Raw genomic sequence first — 21404 nt, forward strand, 5'->3', positions numbered from 1 at the left:
ATTAGAGGAACCTGTACCCCATCACCCGAGGAATCTGTACCCCATCACCCGAGGAATCTGTACCCCATCACCCGAGGAATCTGTACCCCATCATTAGAGGAACCTGTACCACATCACCCGAGGAATCTGTACCCCATCACCCGAGGAATCTGTACCCCATCATTAGAGGAACCTGTACCACATCACCCGAGGAATCTGTACCCCATCACCCGAGGAATCTGTACCCCATCACCCGAAGAATCTGTACCCCATCACCCGAGGAGCCTGTACCCCATCACCCGAGGAATCTGTACCCCATCATTAGAGGAATCTGTACCCCATCATTAGAGGAACCTGTACCCCACTACCTGAGTAACCCGTACCCCATCACCCGAGGAGCCAAAGAAATACGGACCATCAGGAGTGGGCAGAAATTTAATTTTAAAAAACACGTTTGTTCGAATTGGAAAATATAATTTCTTTTCAAAAAGTGAAGAGATCGACTTGTTGTTCCACCTCCGGATCACTGGAGGGCGCCACAGGCGGCGCCCGGCCGGCTCGTCACTCGGTGCCCTCCTGCCCTCAGCCCACCCTCCTTGTCCGGTGAACGGTGCGAGGGTCGGGCGGGAGTCCACGAGTGGAGAGGCCGAGGCCCAGACCCAGGCCTGTGGGAGCAGAGCGATGTCGGGCGCCGAGACCCAGCAGCGGCGGCTGCAGAATGCGGTGGACGGGATGGTGCAGGGCCTGGAGAGGGAGCAGATCCGCAAGATGCAGGTAGAGGGGTCACCGGGGGAGAGGGGTCAACGGGGTCACCGGGGGAGAGGGGTCACCGGGGGAGAGGGGTCACTGGGTCAATGGGGGAGAGGGGTCACTGGGGCAACGGGGTCACCGGGGGAGAGGGGTCACCGGGTCACCCGGGCAACGGGGTCACCGTGGGAGAGGGGTCACCGGGCAACGGGGGAGAGGGGTCACCGGGCAACGGGGGAGAGGGGTCACCGGGTCAATGGGGGAGAGGGGTCACCGGGTCAATGGGGGAGAGGGGTCACCGGGTCAATGGGGGAGAGGGGTCACCGGGTCAATGGGGAGAGGGGTCACCGGGCAACGGGGGAGAGAGGTCACCGGGTCAATGGGGGAGAGGGGTCACCGGGTCAATGGGGGAGAGGGGTCACCGGGTCAATGGGGAGAGGGGTCACCGGGCAACGGGGGAGAGGAGTCACCGGGTCAATGGGGGAGAGGGGTCACCGGGCAACGGGGGAGAGGGGTCACCGGGTCAATGGGGGAGAGGGGTCACCGGGCAACGGGGGAGAGGGGTCACCGGGTCAATGGGGGAGAGGGGTCACCGGGCAACGGGGGAGAGGGGTCACCGGGTCAATGGGGGAGAGGGGTCACCGGGCAACGGGGGAGAGGGGTCACCGGGCAACGGGGTCAGGTAAGGACTGAGGGTCAAGGACTGGGGGGCGGGGATTGGAGGGGTTATGGGGTCGGGTAGGGATTTGGGGGGAGGGGGGGTTATGGGTTGACGGTGACCCCACTCTTGGTAACAGTTCAGGGGCCACGGGCTCCGCATATTATTTACTTACTCGAGGTGAAAGGTCGGGGGGCACAGTGCAGGACCCCGGGGTTGGGGGGACCCGGGGTGATCAGCTCAGGTTTAAACAGCCTGTGAGGAAGGGGAGCACGGGCCGGGGGAGAACGGGCAAGATCGAGCTCTTGGCAGGAAGAGAAGTTAAAAGACACTTCAGGAGGGTCTTTTTCAAAAAGAGAATTTTAAAATATATTTATATATATTCTATATCAGCAGTGGGTGGAATGAGGCCATTCTGCCCATTTAATGCGTGGCTGCTTCTGTCCCTCAACTCCATTTTCTTTGATTCCCTGACTCAACAAAAATCTACCAGTCTCTGTCTTGAATTCTCTAATTAACCCCCCCCCCACATCCAAAGCTTTTTGGAGGAGAGAGTTACAGATTTCAACTATCCTTTATAATCAAAAAGTGCTCCCTGATTTCACTCCTAAATGGCGTGACTCTAATTTTAAGATTGTGCCCCCTTGCTCTGGATTGAAGTGACCGTGTAATATTGGACTTGGATTTATCGTCTCGAATCAAATCAAAGAACGAACTACCGTCCGCAATTGATGCGCTGACATGACGTGGAGCCACTGATCTGAGGTCTGTGTTTGCTCTTCTTCCCGAGCTCCCTCTTTCCCACCAGCCTGGGGTCAAATTTACAGAATGCAAAAACGTGATGTGTGTCCAGTGTCATGTTATCTCATTGCAGGAGCAACGGTCAATCCTGAGGAATGGCCAATTCCCTGAATCAACAACGTTGTCCACTTGGCCCTGAAGTCTCGATTTTTTTTTTAAAAAGTACAGAAAGGGCACTGATAGGGGGGAGGCGGCTTCCTATACCTCAAGTGTACAGCCCAGGGATCTCATGGGTTCCACACCTGCTCTGTGCTATCTGTCAGATAGGAGATACAAGGACCGGCACCAATGTCCCCGGTCCGAGATTGATTCCTGGGATGAGAGGGTTGTCCCATGAGGAGAGATTGAGTAAAATGAGAGGTGATCTCATTGAAACATACAAGATGCTGAGAGGCTGTTTCCCCTGGCTGGAGAGTCGAGAACTAGAGGGCATGGTCTCAGGCCATTTAAGACTGAGATGAGGAGGAATTTCTTCACTCAGAGGGTTGTGAATCTTTGGAATTCTTTACCCCAGAGGGCTGTGGATGCTCAGTCATTGAGTATATTCAAGGCTTGAGATCGATAGATTTTTGGACTCTAAAGGATATGGGGATCGGGCGGGAAAGTGGAGTTGAGGTTGAAGATCAGCCATGATCTGATTGAATGGCGGAGCAGGCTCGATGGGGGGGGGGGGCGTTGCGGGAGGTGGGAGTGGAGGTGGGAGTGGGGCGGGGGAGAGGTGGGAGTGGGGGGGGGGGGTTGGGGGAGGTGGGAGTGGGGCGGGGGGGGTGGGAGTGGGGCGGGGGGGGGTGGGAGTGGGGCGGGGGGGGGGTGGGAGTGGGGCGGGGGGAGGTGGGAGTGGGGCAGGGGGGTTGGTGGAGGTGGGGGGGGTTGGTGGAGGTGGGGGGGGGGGTTGGGGGAGGTGGGAGTGGGGCGGGGGGGGTGGGAGTGGGGCGGGGGGAGGTGGGAGTGGGGCGGGGGGAGGTGGGAGTGGGGCGGGGGTGTGGGGGGGGTTGGTGGAGGTGGGGGGGGGTTGGTGGAGGTGGGGGGGGGTTGGTGGAGGTGGGGGGGGGTTGGGGGAGGTGGGAGTGGGGCGGGGGGGGTGGGAGTGGGAGCGCGGGGGTGGGAGTGGGGCGCGCGGGGAGGTGGGAGTGGGGCGGGGGTGTGGGGGGGGTTGGTGGGAGTGGGGGGGGGGAGTGGGAGGTGTAGGGGGCGAGTGGGAGTTGTAGGGGGCGGAGTGTTTGTCACCCAGAGAACTGTACCCAGCAAGAGCCAGTGTCTTTGGGCGGAGGGGGGGGGGCGAGGTGGGTGAGCGGAATATCCGTTTTCGGCTGCATTACATTTAAATGGTACGGTGTGGAAAATGAGTGCATCTTATTGCTGTGTGTTTAACCCGCTTCCCCAGGGAAGAATGTTCCGGTGCAGCGCGGACTGCTGTGACAATGGTAATTCTTCGATGGAGGAGGTCCATCAGTGTATCGAGCGGTGCCACACGCCCCTAGCGAAGGCACAGGCTGCGGTCACCGGGGAGCTCGAGAGGTTCCAGGTGAGGAGCAATCTGCAATGGCTTCAGTCCTTCAAATCGCTGTGGGGTTTTTATTTTACTACAACATTCATTGGAAGAGGGAGTGACCTCAGTCTGCCCTCGTGTGTTGTGGTCGGTTTGGGTAAAATAAAATACTACAAATCGGGGAAAGTTGGGTGATGTGGAAGAGCAGAAGGCTTTGAACATAAGAAATAGGAGCAGGAGTAGGCCAATCGGCCCCTCGAGCCTGCTCCGCCATTCAATAAGATCATGGCTGATCTGATCCTAACCTCAAATCTAAATTCATGTCCAATTTCCTGCCCGCTCCCCGTAACCCCTAATTCCCTTTACTTCTAGGAAACTGTCTATTTCTGTTTTAAATTTATTTAATGATGTAGCTTCCACAGCTTCCTGGGGCAGCAAATTCCACAGACCTACTACCCTCTGAGTGAAGAAGTTTCTCCTCATCTCAGTTTTGGAAGAGCAGCCCCTTATTCTAAGATTATGCCCCCTAGTTCTAGTTTCATCCATCCTTGGGAACATCCTTACCGCATCCACCCGATCAAGCCCCTTCACAATCTTATATGTTTCAATAAGATCGCCTCTCATTCTTCTGAACTCCAATGAGTAGAGTCCCAATCTACTCAACCTCTCCTCATATGTCCGCCCCCTCATCCCCGGGATTAACCGAGTGAACCTTCTTTGTACTGCCTCGAGAGCAAGTATGTCTTTTCTTAAGTATGGAGACCAAAACTGTATGCAGTATTCCAGGTGCGGTCTCACCAATATATAACTGCAGCAATACCTCCTTTGGGGCTTCAGATTGACAAGACAATAAAAGCAGCACCTCCAGTAGAAAAGACCATTCTTAAAAAAAAAAAGCTAATGGATACTGGGCCACAGACGCAAGAGATTCGGACCATTGCTTGTATAAACACTAGCACGGACTTGCTGGGCCGAACGGCCTGTTTCCATGTAATTTTTCTGATCTGTGGGACTTGGGGTTTGAAACCAGCCCCGACTGAGGGGGGTGAAAGTCTCCTCGATCTGCTGGCTGCGTGGTGCTTTCGCCAGTCTCAATCCGATTCCCAGTGGTCACGGGCCCGTAGCACAAAGTGACTCCTACGTTTACAGTCTCACTCAACGAGGCCGTAAGATCCAACTGATGTCGCAAATTAAAGATGGTCACCCTTGTGTGGGGGTGGGGGGGGTGATCCTTCTGAGGTGGAGGCAGGACGGAGATAGTTTTACTCAACATCTGTATCTAATCTGGGAGTGAGGGATGGCAGCATTGGTTGCCCAAATGGAAGATGTTCCATTTCTCAGCACGAAACACCCCTCACCTTGATGAGCACAAAAACTGACAAAAAAAAGGATTTGGGGGCGGAGGAAAATGTTTCAGACTGATGTGTTGCTTTATCGTTACAGAATCGGCTGCAACGCTGCATGCTGGATTGCAATGACAAAGCGAAGGATGCCTTCGATTCAGGAGCGAAAGAGCAGGATGTCAAACACAAGGTTGAATCGTGCGTCACTAAATGTGTGGATGATCACGCTCGCCTAATCCCGAGCATGACGAAAACCCTGAAGGAATCATTAACGTCCATAGCGAAATAAGGCAGCACCTCGTGTACAAAATATAATTTTTTTTTTAGAAAAAAAGAGAAAAGGTGCAGCACCAAAGCTGAGACGTCACGACGAACCAAACCACATGGAAAGATTCCAGTGCCGTCCACTCGACTGAAATACGGCTGATTGTCCAGAGCTTGCACACCTGCGGGGACCCTAGACTTTAGAGCAAAGGTGATGAGAACTGAGCACAGCGCTGCCTCGGCTGGTGCCTGGAGACAGGTAGCAAAGATCAACAGCACCGTCTGCGCGACACATTCCACGACACAATCAAACCCGTCTTGCGTTCGCTGTGCGGTGAAACTCAATCCAGTAAAAGGGACTAAAATTAATCGCTTAAGAAACTTCATTTCTTCCTCCCCGACCCCCCCGTCTCCCACTCCTCTTCTCCTATCCTGAAGGCACTGTCTCTTGCTGAAGTACAGTTACAAGAGCTACACCCAGCTGGCCACCCGCCATGGTTTGATGGATATCGCAGCCAACCCTGATCATGTTCTCACCCGTTTAGCAGGAAACATCGGGTGGTGATCAGAAGCAGCAGCTCTGGCTGATTCATCCTCCCCCTCTCCCCCACATCTGCAGCCCTGCCTGATTCCTCTCCTCTCCCCTCCCCCCCCCCCCCCCCCCTCCTCCCGGATGAGATGAGAAAACTCGGCAAATTCAATCCTGGTCTGTATGACTTCATGCCACACTTCACACGTCAGAGTCACCGCGGGAGCTGACTCAAGCAACTTGTGATCCTTTCATTGCAGCACTGTGACTTTGCTGTGCTTTCGATAATTACTATTACTCAGCTGTTTAACTGCCCAACAGAGTTTTGCCTTACTGTTGTGAAAGAGTCTGTACCCTGTTTCATCTGTTAACTAACGCAGAATAGTTCCGTGAAGGCAGATACTTAAAATCCAACCTTCTCCCCAGTAACTCAATTTTTTTTGTTGAATGCTCTCTTGGCTTTGAAGAGAGATGTTAATTAAGTATCATGTGGCAGGAGAAAATCAGCATTTTGCATTCCAATTCCTGCTCTGTTGATGTCAGATGCTGAAATCAGTGTGTGCCAGATCTAGAAGTACAGGGACCAGCAACCTTTTCCTCTCCGGGTTCCACTCGATTGAAATCTGGAAACGTAAAGGGTGCTGATCACTGTCCTTGAAGTGTTTCATCTCGTTCAAGAAATCACCTGACACAAAATCAGTGCCTCCGTGGAATGTATTGGGCCACTACGGGGATTCAGCACTGAACATGTCTTCCCCAACAGGTCAAGGAGTCTTGGTTCAAAGTTGACACAGTAAACGGTTCCCTGATGCTGTCTCAGGAACAATCCGACAGATATACTTTTGTTTTTTAAGAATTTGCTTAATCTGCCAACAGAAACGGTTCAGCTGCATTTGTAGTAAAAACAAAATGAAGTAGGAAGCTGGCAGCAAGTTCTGACAACTTTGAGAAACTCCAGTGATCGTGGAACGTCGACAGAACTGAACGACTGAGTTACAGCATTAAAACGCGCAGATGCTCATTCCAACTGTCGTCACACACGCGCATGTATTGATCTACTTACTGCGGTGTGATGCACAAGAAGCATGATGTAGGTGATACGGTGACTGTTCTGATGCGGAGCCTGACTCTGAAGGGCATCACGTGACTGATGCTGTACCGATAACAGGTTTCCTGTAAGACATTGAATGGTAGACAGGAAGTGTTACTGCATTTCAGTAATAATTTGATTTGCACCTGTGTTTGGGCTGTTCTTGGACTGGACTGGACTGGACCTTTCTCTAGCCCGGGTCAGACGGGGGATGTCGCACAAATTTATTTCTTTCAGCTGCTTAAGGACCCACTGTGTTTTTGTAAAGACTTTCTCATTTGTCCATTCACAGTTTCTTTTTATTTCAGTGATGTGCATCCCCCTGAATGATAGTGTGGCTGGTACCAGGCAGCAGGAGTGCTGTTTGTCGAACACTGAACGAATATGTTGCAGGGGAGGCAGTCGCTGTGCCCCTCCCGCCCTCCGTGTGGGAGGCTCCAGAGGCTGCATTTGTTCCGACTTCCAGTGCTCCCCTCCATCTGTGATGTTTCTCATCCTCGAGTAAAACCCGAGATTGTCTTTTGTACTTAACTGGCCTCAAATCTTCAATTTGAATTCTGATGACCAAATGTTGAGTTTTATTTGTTGGGTATACTTAGAATATTTACAATGTTTCCAACGCACTGTAAACGGGACACAACCCTGGGGCCACAACTTCGGGGGTGTAATAAACGCATTTTTGATTTGTGAAATGCTGCAGCTGGTACTGTCCACGCCTCAGCCTTAGGTTTCCATTCCTCCACCCGCCCCCAGAAATAAAGGCTCATTACAATTTTTGGATGGAAGGGGTTCATTTTTTCCAGCGACTGTGATATTCCCGATTCTGAAAGGGGCATACTTCTGCAATTTAAATTTTGTACCATTTTAAAAAGCCAAAACACATCGTGTATGTGGTTTGTTTTTTTGCGTTGCTCAAGTCCCGTTAAATGAGCGAGTGGGATGGTCCTCGACGGATCTGCATTGCGACTGCTGGCCACGATCGCTCCATGTCACGTCCGGCCCGACTCCACGTGAAGTAAGTGTGTAGGTGTTTACAGACTGATTAAAATATTCTCCCGCAACAAGAGACTAAAAAAGACGATTGTTTTTCTTGGAGTGTAACTAAAGATGCACGTGGGTCCTTACGTGAATTTATGTTATGAAAAAGTGATGTGCGATTAAGCCTTTTCACTGCTTGTTTATTTTCTGTCTGGACTTGGTTTAACTGTGAAGTTTTCCTGGGCGGGTGTGTGTGCAATGTCAAATTAAAGAAGGATCTTAACAATTTTCATTTACTGCTGCTTGTTTTTAATGCACATTTTATAAATAGTCTACATGGGTTTAAAGGGCATAATTTCAAAGATTGCAGATGATACAAAACTCGTCAATGTCGCAATGTAAACTAAATGGTACAATTCTAAAGGGGGTGCAGGAACAGACAGACCTGGGGGTGCACATACACAAATCTTTGAAGGTGGCAGGACAAGTTGAGAAGGCTGTTTTTTAAAAAAGAAAAGCATACAGGATCCTGGGTTTTATTTCTAGAGGCGCAGAGTACAAAAGCAAGAAAGTCATGCTAATCCTTTATAAATCACGAGTATTGTGTCCAATTCTGGACACCACAATTTAGGAAGGATGTCAAGGCCTTGGAGAGGGTGCAGAGGAGATTTACCAGAATGATACCAGGGACGAGGGACTTCAGTTATGTGGAGAGACTGGAGAAGCTGGGATTGTTCTCCTTAGAGCAGAGAGGTTAAGAGGAGATTTGACAGAGGTGTTTAAATTCATGAGGGGTTTTGATGGAGTAAATAAGGAGAAACAGTTTCCAGTGGCAGGAGGGTCGGTAACCAGAGGACACAGATTTAAGGTAACTGGCAAAAGAACCAGGGGAGAGATGAGAATTTATTTTTTTACGCAGCGAGTTGTGATGATCTGGAATGCGCTGCCTGAAAGGGCGGTGGAGGCAGATTCAACAATAACTTTCAAAAGGGAATTGGATAAGTACTTAAAAAGTTTGCAGGGCTAGAGGGAAAGTAGGGGTGCGGGATTAATTGGATAGCTCTTTCAAAGATCAGGCACAGGTACGTACAACAGGCCGAATGCACTGGATTATAGTGGGGAGGGTGGATTTCGTGAAATGAGCCGCTGAGGGCTTCGAGCAATTTCTTTATTCCCATCCACACCTGATTCTTACCTCCCTTCATCCCTCCCTCGAACCAACCCATTTATTCCTCACTCAATTCCTCACTGAACACTGCTCTTGTCCCACAAGGACAACCCAGGTGCCTGCCTCTTCCTCGTTTGCTTTCTCCCACGCCACAGGACATGTCAAAGGCAGAAAAATATTTTAACAACCGAATACATTCACAGAGTAAAACAGCAAACATTAAAATCACAGCCTCAGGATATCCTAAAGCTCTTCACAGCCAATGAAGTACTTTGTGAAGTGTAGCTACTGCTGTAATGCAGGAAATGCGGCGGCCAATTTGCGCACAGCAAGCTCCCACAGACAGCAATGAAATAATGACTGCATAATCTGTTTTAGCCATGTTCATTGAGGGATAAATATTGGTCAGGATACTGGGTGGAACTCCCCTGCTCTTCAAATAGTCCCATTGGATCTTTCATGTCCACCTGAGAGGCCAGATGGGGCCTCAGTTGAACGTCTTAGCGGAAAAGCAGCACTCTCAGTACTGCATTGAAGTGCCGGCTCAGATTATGTGCTCAAGTCTCAAGAGCGAGGCTTGAACCCTTGACCATCTGAATCTGAGGCACGGCTGACACCAAGACAGACGAGAGATTTTAATAATCTACCAAAGTGTTGCTCAGCATTGCCAAGATGTGCGATTCACAAAAATGAGGTGAATCACACCCCTTAAAATGACAGCACAAAAACAATAAGCAGTGAGTTCTTGCAATGTCAATCGTACAACACAAGGCACACATGAGGAATTTACACATGCCCTTTCAGGGTCCCATAAAAAGTGGATTTTTTTTTTAGTTAAGCGTCGCTGAATCTGCCCGATTAAGCTACTGTGAGCAGCAAAATGGACACAGGTTTGTAGTGGGGGTTGAGGTGGAGGCCGAGGGAGTGGGTTAGTAGTTGCAGCTTGACAGGCATATTTTCATGAGCTGCCTATTCTATGAGATAATGGAAAATTTACAATATAAACTAACTGCACCTTGTACCTTCAATGTTCATTTCACCCATCCCACCCCCAGAAAAAAAATAACCTGAGTTTGTGTTCTAACCTTAAAACTTTTTGTAACAAATGCTCTTTCCATTCATGTCCAAACCCTAGCATGTGTAAAGTCAGTGGCAAAACTACTCAATGATACAGCAAACCGCAGGACACCAAGGGACCGTCGTTAAATTAGAGCACAACTTTTGATTAAAAACACACATTTCCTTCGGAAGACAGATTATCTTTGTCAAAATTCCCTTGGTTAGCAGTGGATTATTTGTATCTTGTTTTAATTTTAATAAAGTTCAGCCCAACTTGAGAGGGGGTTGCGGAGGCGATGAAATTTCAGTTTAGGAAACTATATATTTTGGCACGGTGCCTCAGATGAGCAATACTTTTCAGTGTTGTATATGTCAAAATGAGTTCAATTCTTCCGGCCACAGCCTCAGTGCAGTTGCATTTAGCTGGAAGCACATGTGCAAACCTCAGCAGCCACTTTCTGCAAAGATCCAGTGATGATATTTCACTGTCATCTCCAAGTGAAATTCTGCTAACATTCATCTCTCTCGTTAAAAGTTTGTTTAATTTATTTTTCTCCAACCACGTGTGGGTTTAGCTGCGCCTTCTGAAATTTCAGTGATTCCTCACAGCATGGAGTAAAATTATACTCGACGTTTATGGGAAACAACACCTGCCAATAATGATTTTATTCGGATGAGAGTGTGCCCTAGTTATTTTTTTTTTTCGCTCTCATTTCCTCCCCGCTTTGATCATTTGCTCGGATTGGGGTTTTTTTTTTGGCCCAGTTAACGGGCGAAATGTCTTTCTTCAGTTTCATGAAACTTTTTAAACTGGGTCCCGAAAAGAAAAAGGCGAAACAGTACGAGCACGTGAAGAGAGACCTGGACCCCAAAGATGTGTGGAGGGTCATCGGAGAGCTGGGGGATGGAGCCTTTGGCAAAGTGTTCAAGGTAAGAATGCCAAGCAGCACGATGACAAAGCCGTTTCTCTCTGCACGCCATACTTAATGTTTGAACATAACGAGGTGATCATAGAATATAAACATCATCATTGCAGGGATTCTCAATAAGTTTTAAAGTGTAAGTGACGACAGTAAAAGTGACCCCAAAAAGTTCCTAATGACAAAGGTTTGTGTTTGGCTGTTTTTTTTTTGTTGCTGTAAATTTTGCTCTGCTTTTTCTTTGAGTGAGCGTGTGCGCGAGTTCCAACAGTTAAACTCAAGCCCTGAAGTAAGTGTTAGTGGTACGGTTATATGACGTCTGCTATTTTAAGAGATTATAAACCCATTTAAAATAAATGGGTTAACGCTTCCATTAAAATAGCAGAGGAAAGTCAAACATGTAAAGTATAATTTTTTTTTGGCTATGGGAGAGTTGGTTCACTTTTTTGATGTGATGTATTAAGATTTTAAATCTTTAAAACCATGATACGGGTTTATCTTGCTCTGCTTCTGAATTCTCATCCGTACACTTTCCTGTCACTCATTGTTGCTACGTTTCTAGCTTGGAAACTATTGGTCAGAGGCAACCTGAAGCAGTCCTTTGTGTGTCACTCTCTCTGATATAATATCATGATATTCTGCTCGAGAAATCATGAGTGGGGTACACTGCCCACATCCCCATTGTCCCCATGCACGATCTTTCAGCACGGGGAATTCCACACAATGAAGGTCGCAAAAATTGGGTCTGCTCCACAAAACATGACAACAAGAAAAATACTGACACATCAGTAAGTGTATCATAGAATCACAGAAAATTTACGGCACAGAAGGAGGCCATTCGGCCCGTCGTGTCCGCGCCGGCTGAGAAACGAGCCCCCCAGCCTCATCCCACTTTCCCCGCATTTGGTCCGTAGCCCTGCAGGTCACGGCTCTTCAGGTGCACATCCAGGTATTTTTTAAATGAGTTGAGGGTTTCTGCCTCTCCCACCCTCTCAGGCAGTGAGTTCCAGACCCCCACCACCCTCTGGGTGAAAACATTTTTTCACTTTAAATCTATGCCCCCTGGTTATTGACCCCTCCGCTAAGAGAAATAGATCCTTCCTATCCTCTCTGGGCCCATCATAATTTTGTATACCTCAATCAAATCCACCACTCAGCCTCCTCTGTTCCAAGGAAAACTCAGCCTATCCAATCTGTCATCATAGCTAAAATTCTCCAGTCCTGGCAACATCCTCATAAATCTCCTCTCACCCTCTTAACTGCAATTACATCCTTCCTGTAATGTGGTGACCAGAACTGTGCGCAGTACTTAAGCAGTGGCCTATTTAGTGTTTCACACAGTTCCAGCATAACCTCCCTGCTTTAATATTCGATTCGGCTAAGAAAGGAAAGCATCCCATATGCCTTCTTAACCATCTATCTACCTGTCCTGCTACCTTCAGGGATCTGTGGACATGCACTCCAAGGTCCCTCTCTTCCTCTACACCTGTAGAAATGCCTGAAACGTTTATGGATTATTGAGGGGATGGAAGGGAGGATCAGAGTGGGAGACTGCCGGGGGCTGTTCTCGTTCCCAATACAACTGACGATGGGAGAGCAATATTGGCTGAGGGTCAGGAGCGAGTCACTTTCACAAAATCACGGGCTAGGAAAAGTCTGTGGCAAAAACATGAGATTTTTTTTTAACATAAAGTGCGCGGACTGAACTAGACAAATTAATTATTTACAAAGGCAGTGCGTGTTCACACACTAATACTTGGTCAGTGTGATCACAATATCACTGTGCAATGGGAGGAGGTGTCTCCACACTTGCTGCTGTTTCCGGTTCCCCCATTATTGTGCTTTGCGTCTCACCATGTGGGACTATGAAGTTCCAGCCAGTTACGTCAGGAACAGGTTGCACTGCCCACAGCCCCACCGCTCCCACTCATCGCCTCTGAATCGGAACGTCATGGTATCACAGCAGGTGGAAATCCGCCCAAAGAGTCTGCCTTCAGTCTGCAACCAGTCGGGTCTGAACCACAAAACAGGGCAACGAGGAAATGATGGGAAACGCCAGCAGATGGACAGATAGCTCCCTATAAAAATCACTGAGGGATCAGATTGTTGAGCAACTTAATGCAACGTGATTCCCCTTTACTGGAAATCTCACCGAGGCGATGAATATCCGTGTTTGTGAGACACTCGGCGGGCCAAAAACAGTCAAAACACGTTTCACTTTCTTAATTTTAAAGTGGGCTAGATTTTACGATGTAGCCTTCCTGGCGCAGATGTTTGCAGGATTGGGATGTGTATTGGGGAATCTGGGGGTCAGCGCACCGTTATCGGGTTTTTGCTGATGGGTAATTTTGACTTTGGGCGATAGTGCAAAACGGGTGACAGCGAATCGGCCGCACGGTTTACATCTCTCCCCGTCTTTTTCCCAGTGACTTCAGTGGAGATAAAAATCAGGAGAGATATAAAACGGTTGACAACTCACCATGTCATAGTCAAGATCTACCCCACCAATTCATACAACCTGCCCCACTGTTTAAATATTCTTTCTACTTCTGACTCAAAGATTTAGAAATGTGATTTTTGGTCGTGTAATTTTCATCGGTGAATACCAAACTGGGATAAAACATTGAGTGCATTCAGCAGTAAATTATTTTATATTTGAAGGAACGAGGTGACGAGTCTCAATTTGTAGGTTTGCAAAAGACAAAGTGGGGTAGAAATCTGACCTGGGTGGTATCGGATGAGCTGTCTATTGTGAGCCCCGCTTGATAGTCACTCCTATCAAAGTCAGTGGGCTGAATATCGGGGCAGTGGAAGATACGATATCGTCCGCTTTGTGCTGCCGCCCGAGACAGGTTTCTACCCCAGGATGTCTTGTACCACAAACTATTCCTAGCCTGGAACGATGGGCAAATGACCCATTTCCAGGCCTCGTTGCTCTTGGTCTGGTCGCTGGAGTACGAGTAGGAGACCAGCCCCTGGCAGATTCCCACACAGATCCCCCGCCCCCCCCATTCCCCCCAGTACCCCAACCTCGTGCGGAGCACCCAGCCCCTGCCGTCTCTGAACAGAGACATTTCATCAGGTGGGAAGTGAAGCAGAGAAGTCCCGCTGACTTCAAGGAGATAAGATTGTTCACACTGTGATGTGTGATCATCTCCCAGTCTGACCTCAAAGGTGCTCAAATATGGCACAATTCTAAATGTTACAAAATAAGATAACTGCACAGCCAGAGCCCCAAGTGTGTAGATATCCCCCAGATGTGACACCATGACAGTCCGTTCCAGCGGGGATTCTGAATGAGGAGCACCACTCACAGCCCCACTGTTCCCATTCAGGAAGTCACTGGACTGGAATGAGTTGGACACAGGGAAATCACACAGCACGTTAATTGCCTCATCTCACTGACATCAGAGGAGTTTGGCCACTTCACTTTAGGACTGATGAAATGTCTGCGTTCAGAGCGGAGTGGAGGATGGATGTTCCCCATGGGGAGTTAGGTGGGGGAGAATCAGAGCAGGATTCTGTCCAGGACTGCTCTCAATCTCATCTCAGCAGCTGGACCAAGAGCAACACTAGCCGAGGCTGGGAGCAGGTCACGTGTCCTCCTGGGCTCCGAACTGTTGGGGGTGTAACTCAATTTCAGCAGGATTGCAAGACAAGGAAGTAGTACAGGAAAGTGATGGGGGTAATGATAAACAGAGTGCGTCAGGAAGGGACAGAGTGTACAAACATAAGAGTGCACTAGCAAATGGGGCCGGGGTAGGAAAGAATGGTAAAAAGCCAAAATTAAAGGTTCTTTATCTGAATGCACGCAGCATTCGTAATAAGATAGATGAATTGACGGCACAAATAGAAACAAATGGGTATGATCTCGTGGCCATTACAGAGACATGGTTGCAAGGTGACCAAGGTTGGGAGCTAAATATTCAGGGTTATTTAACATTTCGAAAGGATAGGAGAAAAGGTAAAGGTGGTGGGGTAGCTCTGTTAATAAAGGATGAAATTGGTATAATAGTGAGAAATGATCTTGGCTCAGAAGATCAAGATGTCGAATCAATTTGGGTGGAGGTAAGAAATAGCAAGGGAAAGAAATCACTGGTGGGAGTAGTATATAGGCCCCCTAACAGTAGCTACACTGTAGGGCAAAATATTAATCAGGAAATAAGGGGGGCTTGTAAAAAAGGTAATGCAATAATCATGGGCGATTTTAACTTTCACATAGATTGGACAAATCAAATTGGCAAAAATAGCCCTGAGGAGGAGTTCATAGAGTGTATTAGGGACTGTTTCTTAGACCAATACGTCAGGGAACCAACCAGGGAACAGGCCATTTTAGATCTGGTAATGGGTAACGAAACAGGATTAATTAATGATCTCAAAGTAAAGGATCCCTTGGGAAGCAGTGATCATAACATGATAGAATTTCACATCCAGTTTGAGAGTGACGATCTTGGGTCTGAAACTACTGTATTAAACTTAAATAAGGGCAATTATAAAGGAATGAGGGCGGAATTGGCTAAAGTGGACTGGGTAAACAGATTAGATGGGATGATGGTGGATAAGCAGTGGCAAACATTTAAAAAGATATTTTATGTCTCACAACAAAAATATATCCCTGTGAGGAGGAAAGACTCCACAAAAAGGGTGAACCAACCATGGCTAACTAAGGAAGTCAAGGATGGTATCAGGTTAAAAGAAAAAGCATACATCATGTCAAAGATTACTGGTAAGCCCGAAGATTGGGAAAACTTTAAAAACCAGCAAAGGATGACTAAAAGAATAATAAAGAGGGAGAAAATAAATTATGAGAGTAAACTTGCAAGAAATATAAAAACTGACAGTAAAAGCTTCTACAAGTATATAAAAAGGAAGAGGGTAGCTAAAGTAAACATTGGTCCCTTAGAGGATGAGACTGGGGAAATAATAATGGAAAACAAGGAAATGGCAGAGGAATTGAACAGATAATTTGTATCTGTCTTCACAGTAGAAGACACTAGTAATATACCAATAATCGTAGAAAATCAAGGGGCAAAGGGGAAGGAGGAACTCAAAACAATCACTATCACGAGAGAAAAAGTACTCGGTAAACTAATGGGTCTAAAGGCAGACAAGTCCCCTGGACCTGATGGCTTGCATCCGAGCGTCTTAAAGGAAGTGGCTACAGAGATAGTGGATGCATTGGTTGTAATCTTCCAGAATTCACTAGATTCTGGAAAGGTCCCAGCGGATTGGAAAACCGCAAAAGAACACCCCTATTCAAGAAGGGAGTGAGACAGAAAGCAGGTAACGATAGACCAGTTAGCCTAACATCTGTCATTGGGAAAATGCTAGAATCCATTATTAAGGAAGTAGTAGCAGGACATTTGGAGACTCATAATACAATCAAGGAGAGTCAACATGGTTTTATGAAGGAGAAATCGTGTCTGACAAATTTATTAGAGTTCTTTGAGGAAGTAACGGGCAGGGTGGATAAAGGGGAACCAATGGATGCAGTATATTTGGATTTCCAAAAGGCATTCGATAAGGTGCCACATAAAAGATGACTGCACAAGATAAGAGCTCATGGTGTTGGGGGTAATATACTGGCATGGATAGAGGATTGGCTAACTAACAGAAAACAAAGAGTCGGGATAAAAGGGTAAATTTCAAAATGGCAATCCGTAACTAGTGGGGTGCCGCAGGGATCAGTGCTGGGGCCTCAACTATTTACAATATATATCAATAACTTGGATAAAGGAACAGAGTGTCTTGTGGCCAAATTTGCTGATGATACAAAGATAGGTGGAAAAGCAAGTTGCGATGAGGACACAAAGTGTCTGCAAAGGGATATTGACAGGTTAAGCGAATGGGCAAAAATTTGGCAGATGGAATATAATGTGGGGAAAATGTGAAGTCATCCACTTTGGGAGGAAAAATAAAAAAGCAAAATATTATTTGAATGGAGAAATACTACAAAATGCTGCGGTACAGAGGGATCTGGGTGTCCTCGTACATGAAACACAAAAAGTCAACATACAGATGCAGCAGGTAATCCAGAAGGCAAACGGAATATTGGCCTTTATTTCGAGGGGGATGGAGTATAAAATCAAGGAAGTCATGCTCCAACTGTACAGGGTGCTGGTGAGACCACACCTGGAGTACTGCGTACAGTTCTGCTGCCCTTATTGAAGGAAGGACATACTTGCATTGGAGGCAGTTCAGAGAAGGTTCACTCGGTTGATTCCAGATATGGAAGGGTTGTCTTATGAGGAAAGATTGAACAGGTTGGGTCTATACTCATTGGAGTTCAGAAGAATGAGAGGAGATCTTATTGAAACATACAAGATTCTGAGGGGACTCGATAGGGTAGATGCTGAGAGGATGTTACCCCTCATGGGGGAATCTAAAACTAGGGGACATAGTCTCAGAATAAGGGGTCGCCCATTTAAGACGGAAATGAGGAGGAATTTCTTCTCTCAGAGGGTCGTGAATCTTTGGAATTCTTTACCCCAAAAAGCTGTGGAGGCTGAGTCATTGAATACATTCAAGGCTGAGTTTGACAAATTTTTGATCAGCAAGGGAGTCAAAGGATATGGGGAAAGGGCAGGAAAGTGGAGTTGAGGTAAAAATCAGATCAGCCATGATCTGATTGAATGGCGGAGCAGGCTCGAGGGGCCGAATGGCCTACTCCTGCTCCTATCTCTTATGGTCTTATGCTTTGGCTGCTCATTATGCACACAGCCCAATTTCCCTGTTCATTGAATGACGGACGGCCCATCCGCTACTGCCTGTTTCACGTCCCTGCCGCAGGACAATTGCGCCGTCTTTGAGGTAAAAGTTCATCCTGAGCGGTCGTGCAAAAATGGCCGAAATTGCATCGCCTGCCAATTATGTGCCTCGCCCCGATATTCAGTTCCAGTTTGTGCTACCGACCAAGACGGATTTCTACCCCCAGAATTTGTCTCAAACACGTAAAATCTGAAATGCATTATGCAGTTACACTAGGAACTTACAGATGAAAATAACATTTTATAAGTTGCTTTATATATTTTGGAGACATTTCAATTATTATTCAAAATTGCTAAAAACTGAGGTACATTTATTGGGTTTTAAGACACAAATAAACAGAGTGGTCGACAGTGTAAAATGAACGATATCGGATCAGATGCCCTTTGTACATTTCTCCCGATTTTCATTTCCACTGAAATCAATCAATCGGGACAGATGTAAAACAGGCGGCTGAATCGATATCGCCAGTTCGATATCTCACATTCTACGGACCATACCTGTTCACTGTCACCTTGTGGCCAACTTTTAACGCATGCAATACAGCAGCAAGAACTGACAGATACCAACACATGCAAAATTTATTCCTTTGTAACCGTTTGTATCATGGACAAATACTGGTCCCTTCAGCTTTCTAGTTCGACTGGCACTTCCATTTCAATGGGTACCAGTATTGGCCATTTGAAATTGACTCCTGAGCATAATATCTCAAAATGGTGCAGCAACCACTGTCCAGGAAATAATGTCACACCTGCTTCTGACTCACACGGGAAATTTACGGGCAGGAGAAGACCAACTGGTCCATCAAGTCAGCATCACACTCATAATGGTTATGACACTTCCCAAACCTACCCACCCTGCTCCACCCCACAGCCACGAAATCTCCCAAGAGAGAGAGGCAAAAAAACAGAGAAAAATCCAGGGCCAATAAGGGAATAAAATATGCTGGAAAATTTCTCTCTGACACCCTGAGGCAATTGAAACCAGTCCAGGAGATCACATGGACCAAGTTTTGTTTGTAAAACCACTTACCATCTACATGGTACGATCTCTGATGCACGAGGCGTAGTGTAACTCCATCCCGCTACAGGGCTGCATTTCCTGGTGGATCTCCTGGGAATTTTAAACTTATTTTTAAGTTATCAAATTATCACTCCTGCCCATATTTACAACTTAAAATTTTCCAATATGGGTGTGTGTGTATCCAAACATGCACGCAATGTCACTGACCTTATGGCGAGGCACCTTCGTTGGTTGAGGGATAAATATTGTCCAGGACACCGTGAACAACTCCCCTGCTCTTCTTCGATTAGTGCCATGGGATCTTATACGTCCATCTGAGAGGGCAGATGGGGCCTCGGTTAAACATCTTATCCGAAAGACGGCAGGTTTGACAGTGCAGCACTCCCTCAGTACTGCACTGAAGTGTCAGCCTAGATTTTGTGCTCAAGTCTCTGGAGTGGGCCTCAGGCCCACAATATTCAGAGGCAAGAGTACTACCACTGAGCCAAGGCTGACGCCTAAAATGTAGATAGTATTGGAGAAGACAGGATCAAAGAGAAACTTCATAACCTAAAACTAACACAAACAACAGTGATGGTACGATGCGCTCCTGTCATTGGAACACATCCAATAACATTTGGGTGCAATGTCTCAGAAATTCAATGTAAAAGTCAAAAGCAGCTACCTTGTTTGCATTTACATATACAGAAAATTACATAGAGTTTACAGCACAGAAACAGGCCATTCAGCCCAACTGGTCTATGCCGGCGTTTATACATCTGAATTATGAAAAAATATACTAAGAATGGTCGAGACATTGAGCTCATTGCGTTTTATGTCATTTACTGAGCATATACCTTCCCTTTACATGAATTCTACATTCAACTTAGAGAGAATAATGGAAACCTTGGAGGGGTTACAAGGCAGTAATTGCATTGAGCGTTTCGTGGCAGTGCAAACAACGAGTATTTACCGTTAACGGGGTACTCCTTCTCTCCAGCGGATTCAATTCACTACCCTGTTTACTTTCCTTATACTTTTGAGAGTCACCTTTCCCCCCCCACCCCGATTCTACCTTCCCCTCCCCCTTCAGCCCGCTAGGGTACCGCTTCAAGGACCTTGGGCGCCCTGTCCAAATCCAATCTTCGCGTATTAGTCTCGGCAATGAACCATCTCCTTTTCTCACCTGACATCCACACACAGGCAGGAATCAAATTGACAGGAATCCATTTACCGTACGGTTTTGTGCATGGGTCACAAAAGCATCCAAACCATGCTTACAATTTTTATGCCAGTCAATTGACACAAATCCCATCACGGCACCCTGTGCATGAATTGCATCTCAAGCTTGCAAGCCACGGTAACCTGCGTGAAGGTACAGCTCAGGCAGTAGGATTTACAGTAACTGCAGGTTCAAAGACAAGAAAAGCAACAGTGCCATGCATTCAATATGATCTTTTAAACAAGAAACCTGCCTTTCATTCAGTCAAGTGTTTGCCAGAAAGAACAAAACCACAGCCACTTCCGATTTAAAGCAGTGCTATCAAGCCCATTCTGCAGCCAACGCCTGTGTGCATTCAGCACTTTGCACTCCTGACGTGCACGGCTCGTAGGTTTTCATATTCTGGCACCAAAACTCAATCTTAGCAAGTTAGCAAATACAAATCTGATCAATAAATCATGGGGATAATGGCTTCTTTGCAAAAAAAAAATCAATTGGACTCTCCTGATTGTTTTGTGTCTGAACACCTGTTCATTTTGATAAGTCTCTTGCTTCCAGTTTGCACCTGCTCTCCTTCAGATTATCTATTTCGACTGCTCATTCCAGCACTCTCTCAGCCTATAATACTTGCATTTATAATGTGCCTTCTCACATCAAAACACCTTAGAGTTCACTGACCTGGCTGCAGTTAGCTTTGCAAGAGTATTAGGAACCAGAGTCAAAAGTAGACGTTTGTTGCAGATTGTTGTTTCTGTGCCTCTAACCCTGGTTAGTTTGCAGGTGCAGCAGGTGATCAAGAAGGCCAACGGAATGTTGGCTTTTATTGCTCGGGGGATAGAATATAAAAACAGGGAGGTATTGCTGCAGTTATATAAGGTATTGGTGAGACCGCACCTGGAATACTGCATACAGTTTTGGTGTCCACACTTAAGAAAAGACATACTTGCTCTCGAGGCAGTACAAAGAAGGTTCACTCGGTTAATCCCGGGGATGAGGGGGTGGACATATGAGGAGAGGTTGAGTAGATTGCGACTCTACTCATTGGAGTTCAGAAGAATGAGAGGCGATCTTATTGAAACATATAAGATTGTGAAGGGGCTTGATCGGGTGGATGCGGTAAGGATGTTCCCAAGGATGGGTGAAACTAGAACTAGGGGACATAATCTTAGAATAAGGGGCTGCTCTTCCAAAACTGAGATGAGGAGAAACTTCTTCACTCAGAGGGTAGTAGGTCTGTGGAATTTGCTGCCCCAGGAAGCTGTGGAAGCTACATCATTAAATAAATTTAAAACAGAAATAGACAGTTTCCTAGAAGTAAAGGGAATTAGGGGTAACCGGGAGCGGGCAGGAAATTGGACATGAATTTAGATTTGAGGTTAGGATCAGATCA

The 21404-nt window shown here is 47.0% G+C and overlaps 2 protein-coding genes across 4 annotated transcripts in view; both read left to right on the forward strand.

Annotated features, from left to right (window-relative positions):
• The first annotated feature begins 575 nt into the window (after positions 1-575).
• On the forward strand, positions 576-8166 carry fam136a (family with sequence similarity 136 member A). The gene is made up of 3 exons (XM_068001353.1): positions 576-753; positions 3570-3710; positions 5118-8166. Exons 1-3 carry the CDS (start codon positions 661-663, stop codon positions 5304-5306), a joined length of 423 nt encoding a protein of 140 aa, XP_067857454.1. The 5' UTR covers positions 576-660; the 3' UTR covers positions 5307-8166.
• A 2441-nt stretch (positions 8167-10607) lies between these two features.
• The window catches only part of LOC137335864 (STE20-like serine/threonine-protein kinase), a 64285-nt gene continuing 53488 nt past the window's right edge, over positions 10608-21404 (forward strand). Inside the window, exon 1 of one of the 3 annotated variants that reach the window (XM_068001357.1) lies at positions 10608-11035. In XM_068001357.1, coding sequence (XP_067857458.1) covers positions 10883-11035 — 153 coding nt within the window. In that variant the 5' untranslated portion in view covers positions 10608-10882. The remainder of the gene's footprint in view (positions 11036-21404) is intronic. The other 2 variants (XM_068001356.1, XM_068001355.1) reach the window with 2 other exon arrangements.

This window comes from Heptranchias perlo, chromosome 20 (genome assembly GCF_035084215.1).
Source record: "Heptranchias perlo isolate sHepPer1 chromosome 20, sHepPer1.hap1, whole genome shotgun sequence".
Classification (NCBI taxonomy): Eukaryota; Metazoa; Chordata; class Chondrichthyes; order Hexanchiformes; family Hexanchidae; genus Heptranchias; species Heptranchias perlo.

What these genes read in the sequence shown, in the direction of transcription:
- fam136a (XM_068001353.1), top strand. Translation starts at nt 661, where the DNA reads ATGTCGGGCGCCGAGACCCAGCAGCGGCGGCTGCAGAATGCGGTGGAC. An exon ending in AGCAGATCCGCAAGATGCAG is followed by an intron (nt 754 to 3,569) that starts GTAGAGGGGTCA and finishes CCGCTTCCCCAG; the next exon opens with GGAAGAATGTTCCGGTGCAG. An exon ending in GGGAGCTCGAGAGGTTCCAG is followed by an intron (nt 3,711 to 5,117) that starts GTGAGGAGCAAT and finishes TTATCGTTACAG; the next exon opens with AATCGGCTGCAACGCTGCAT.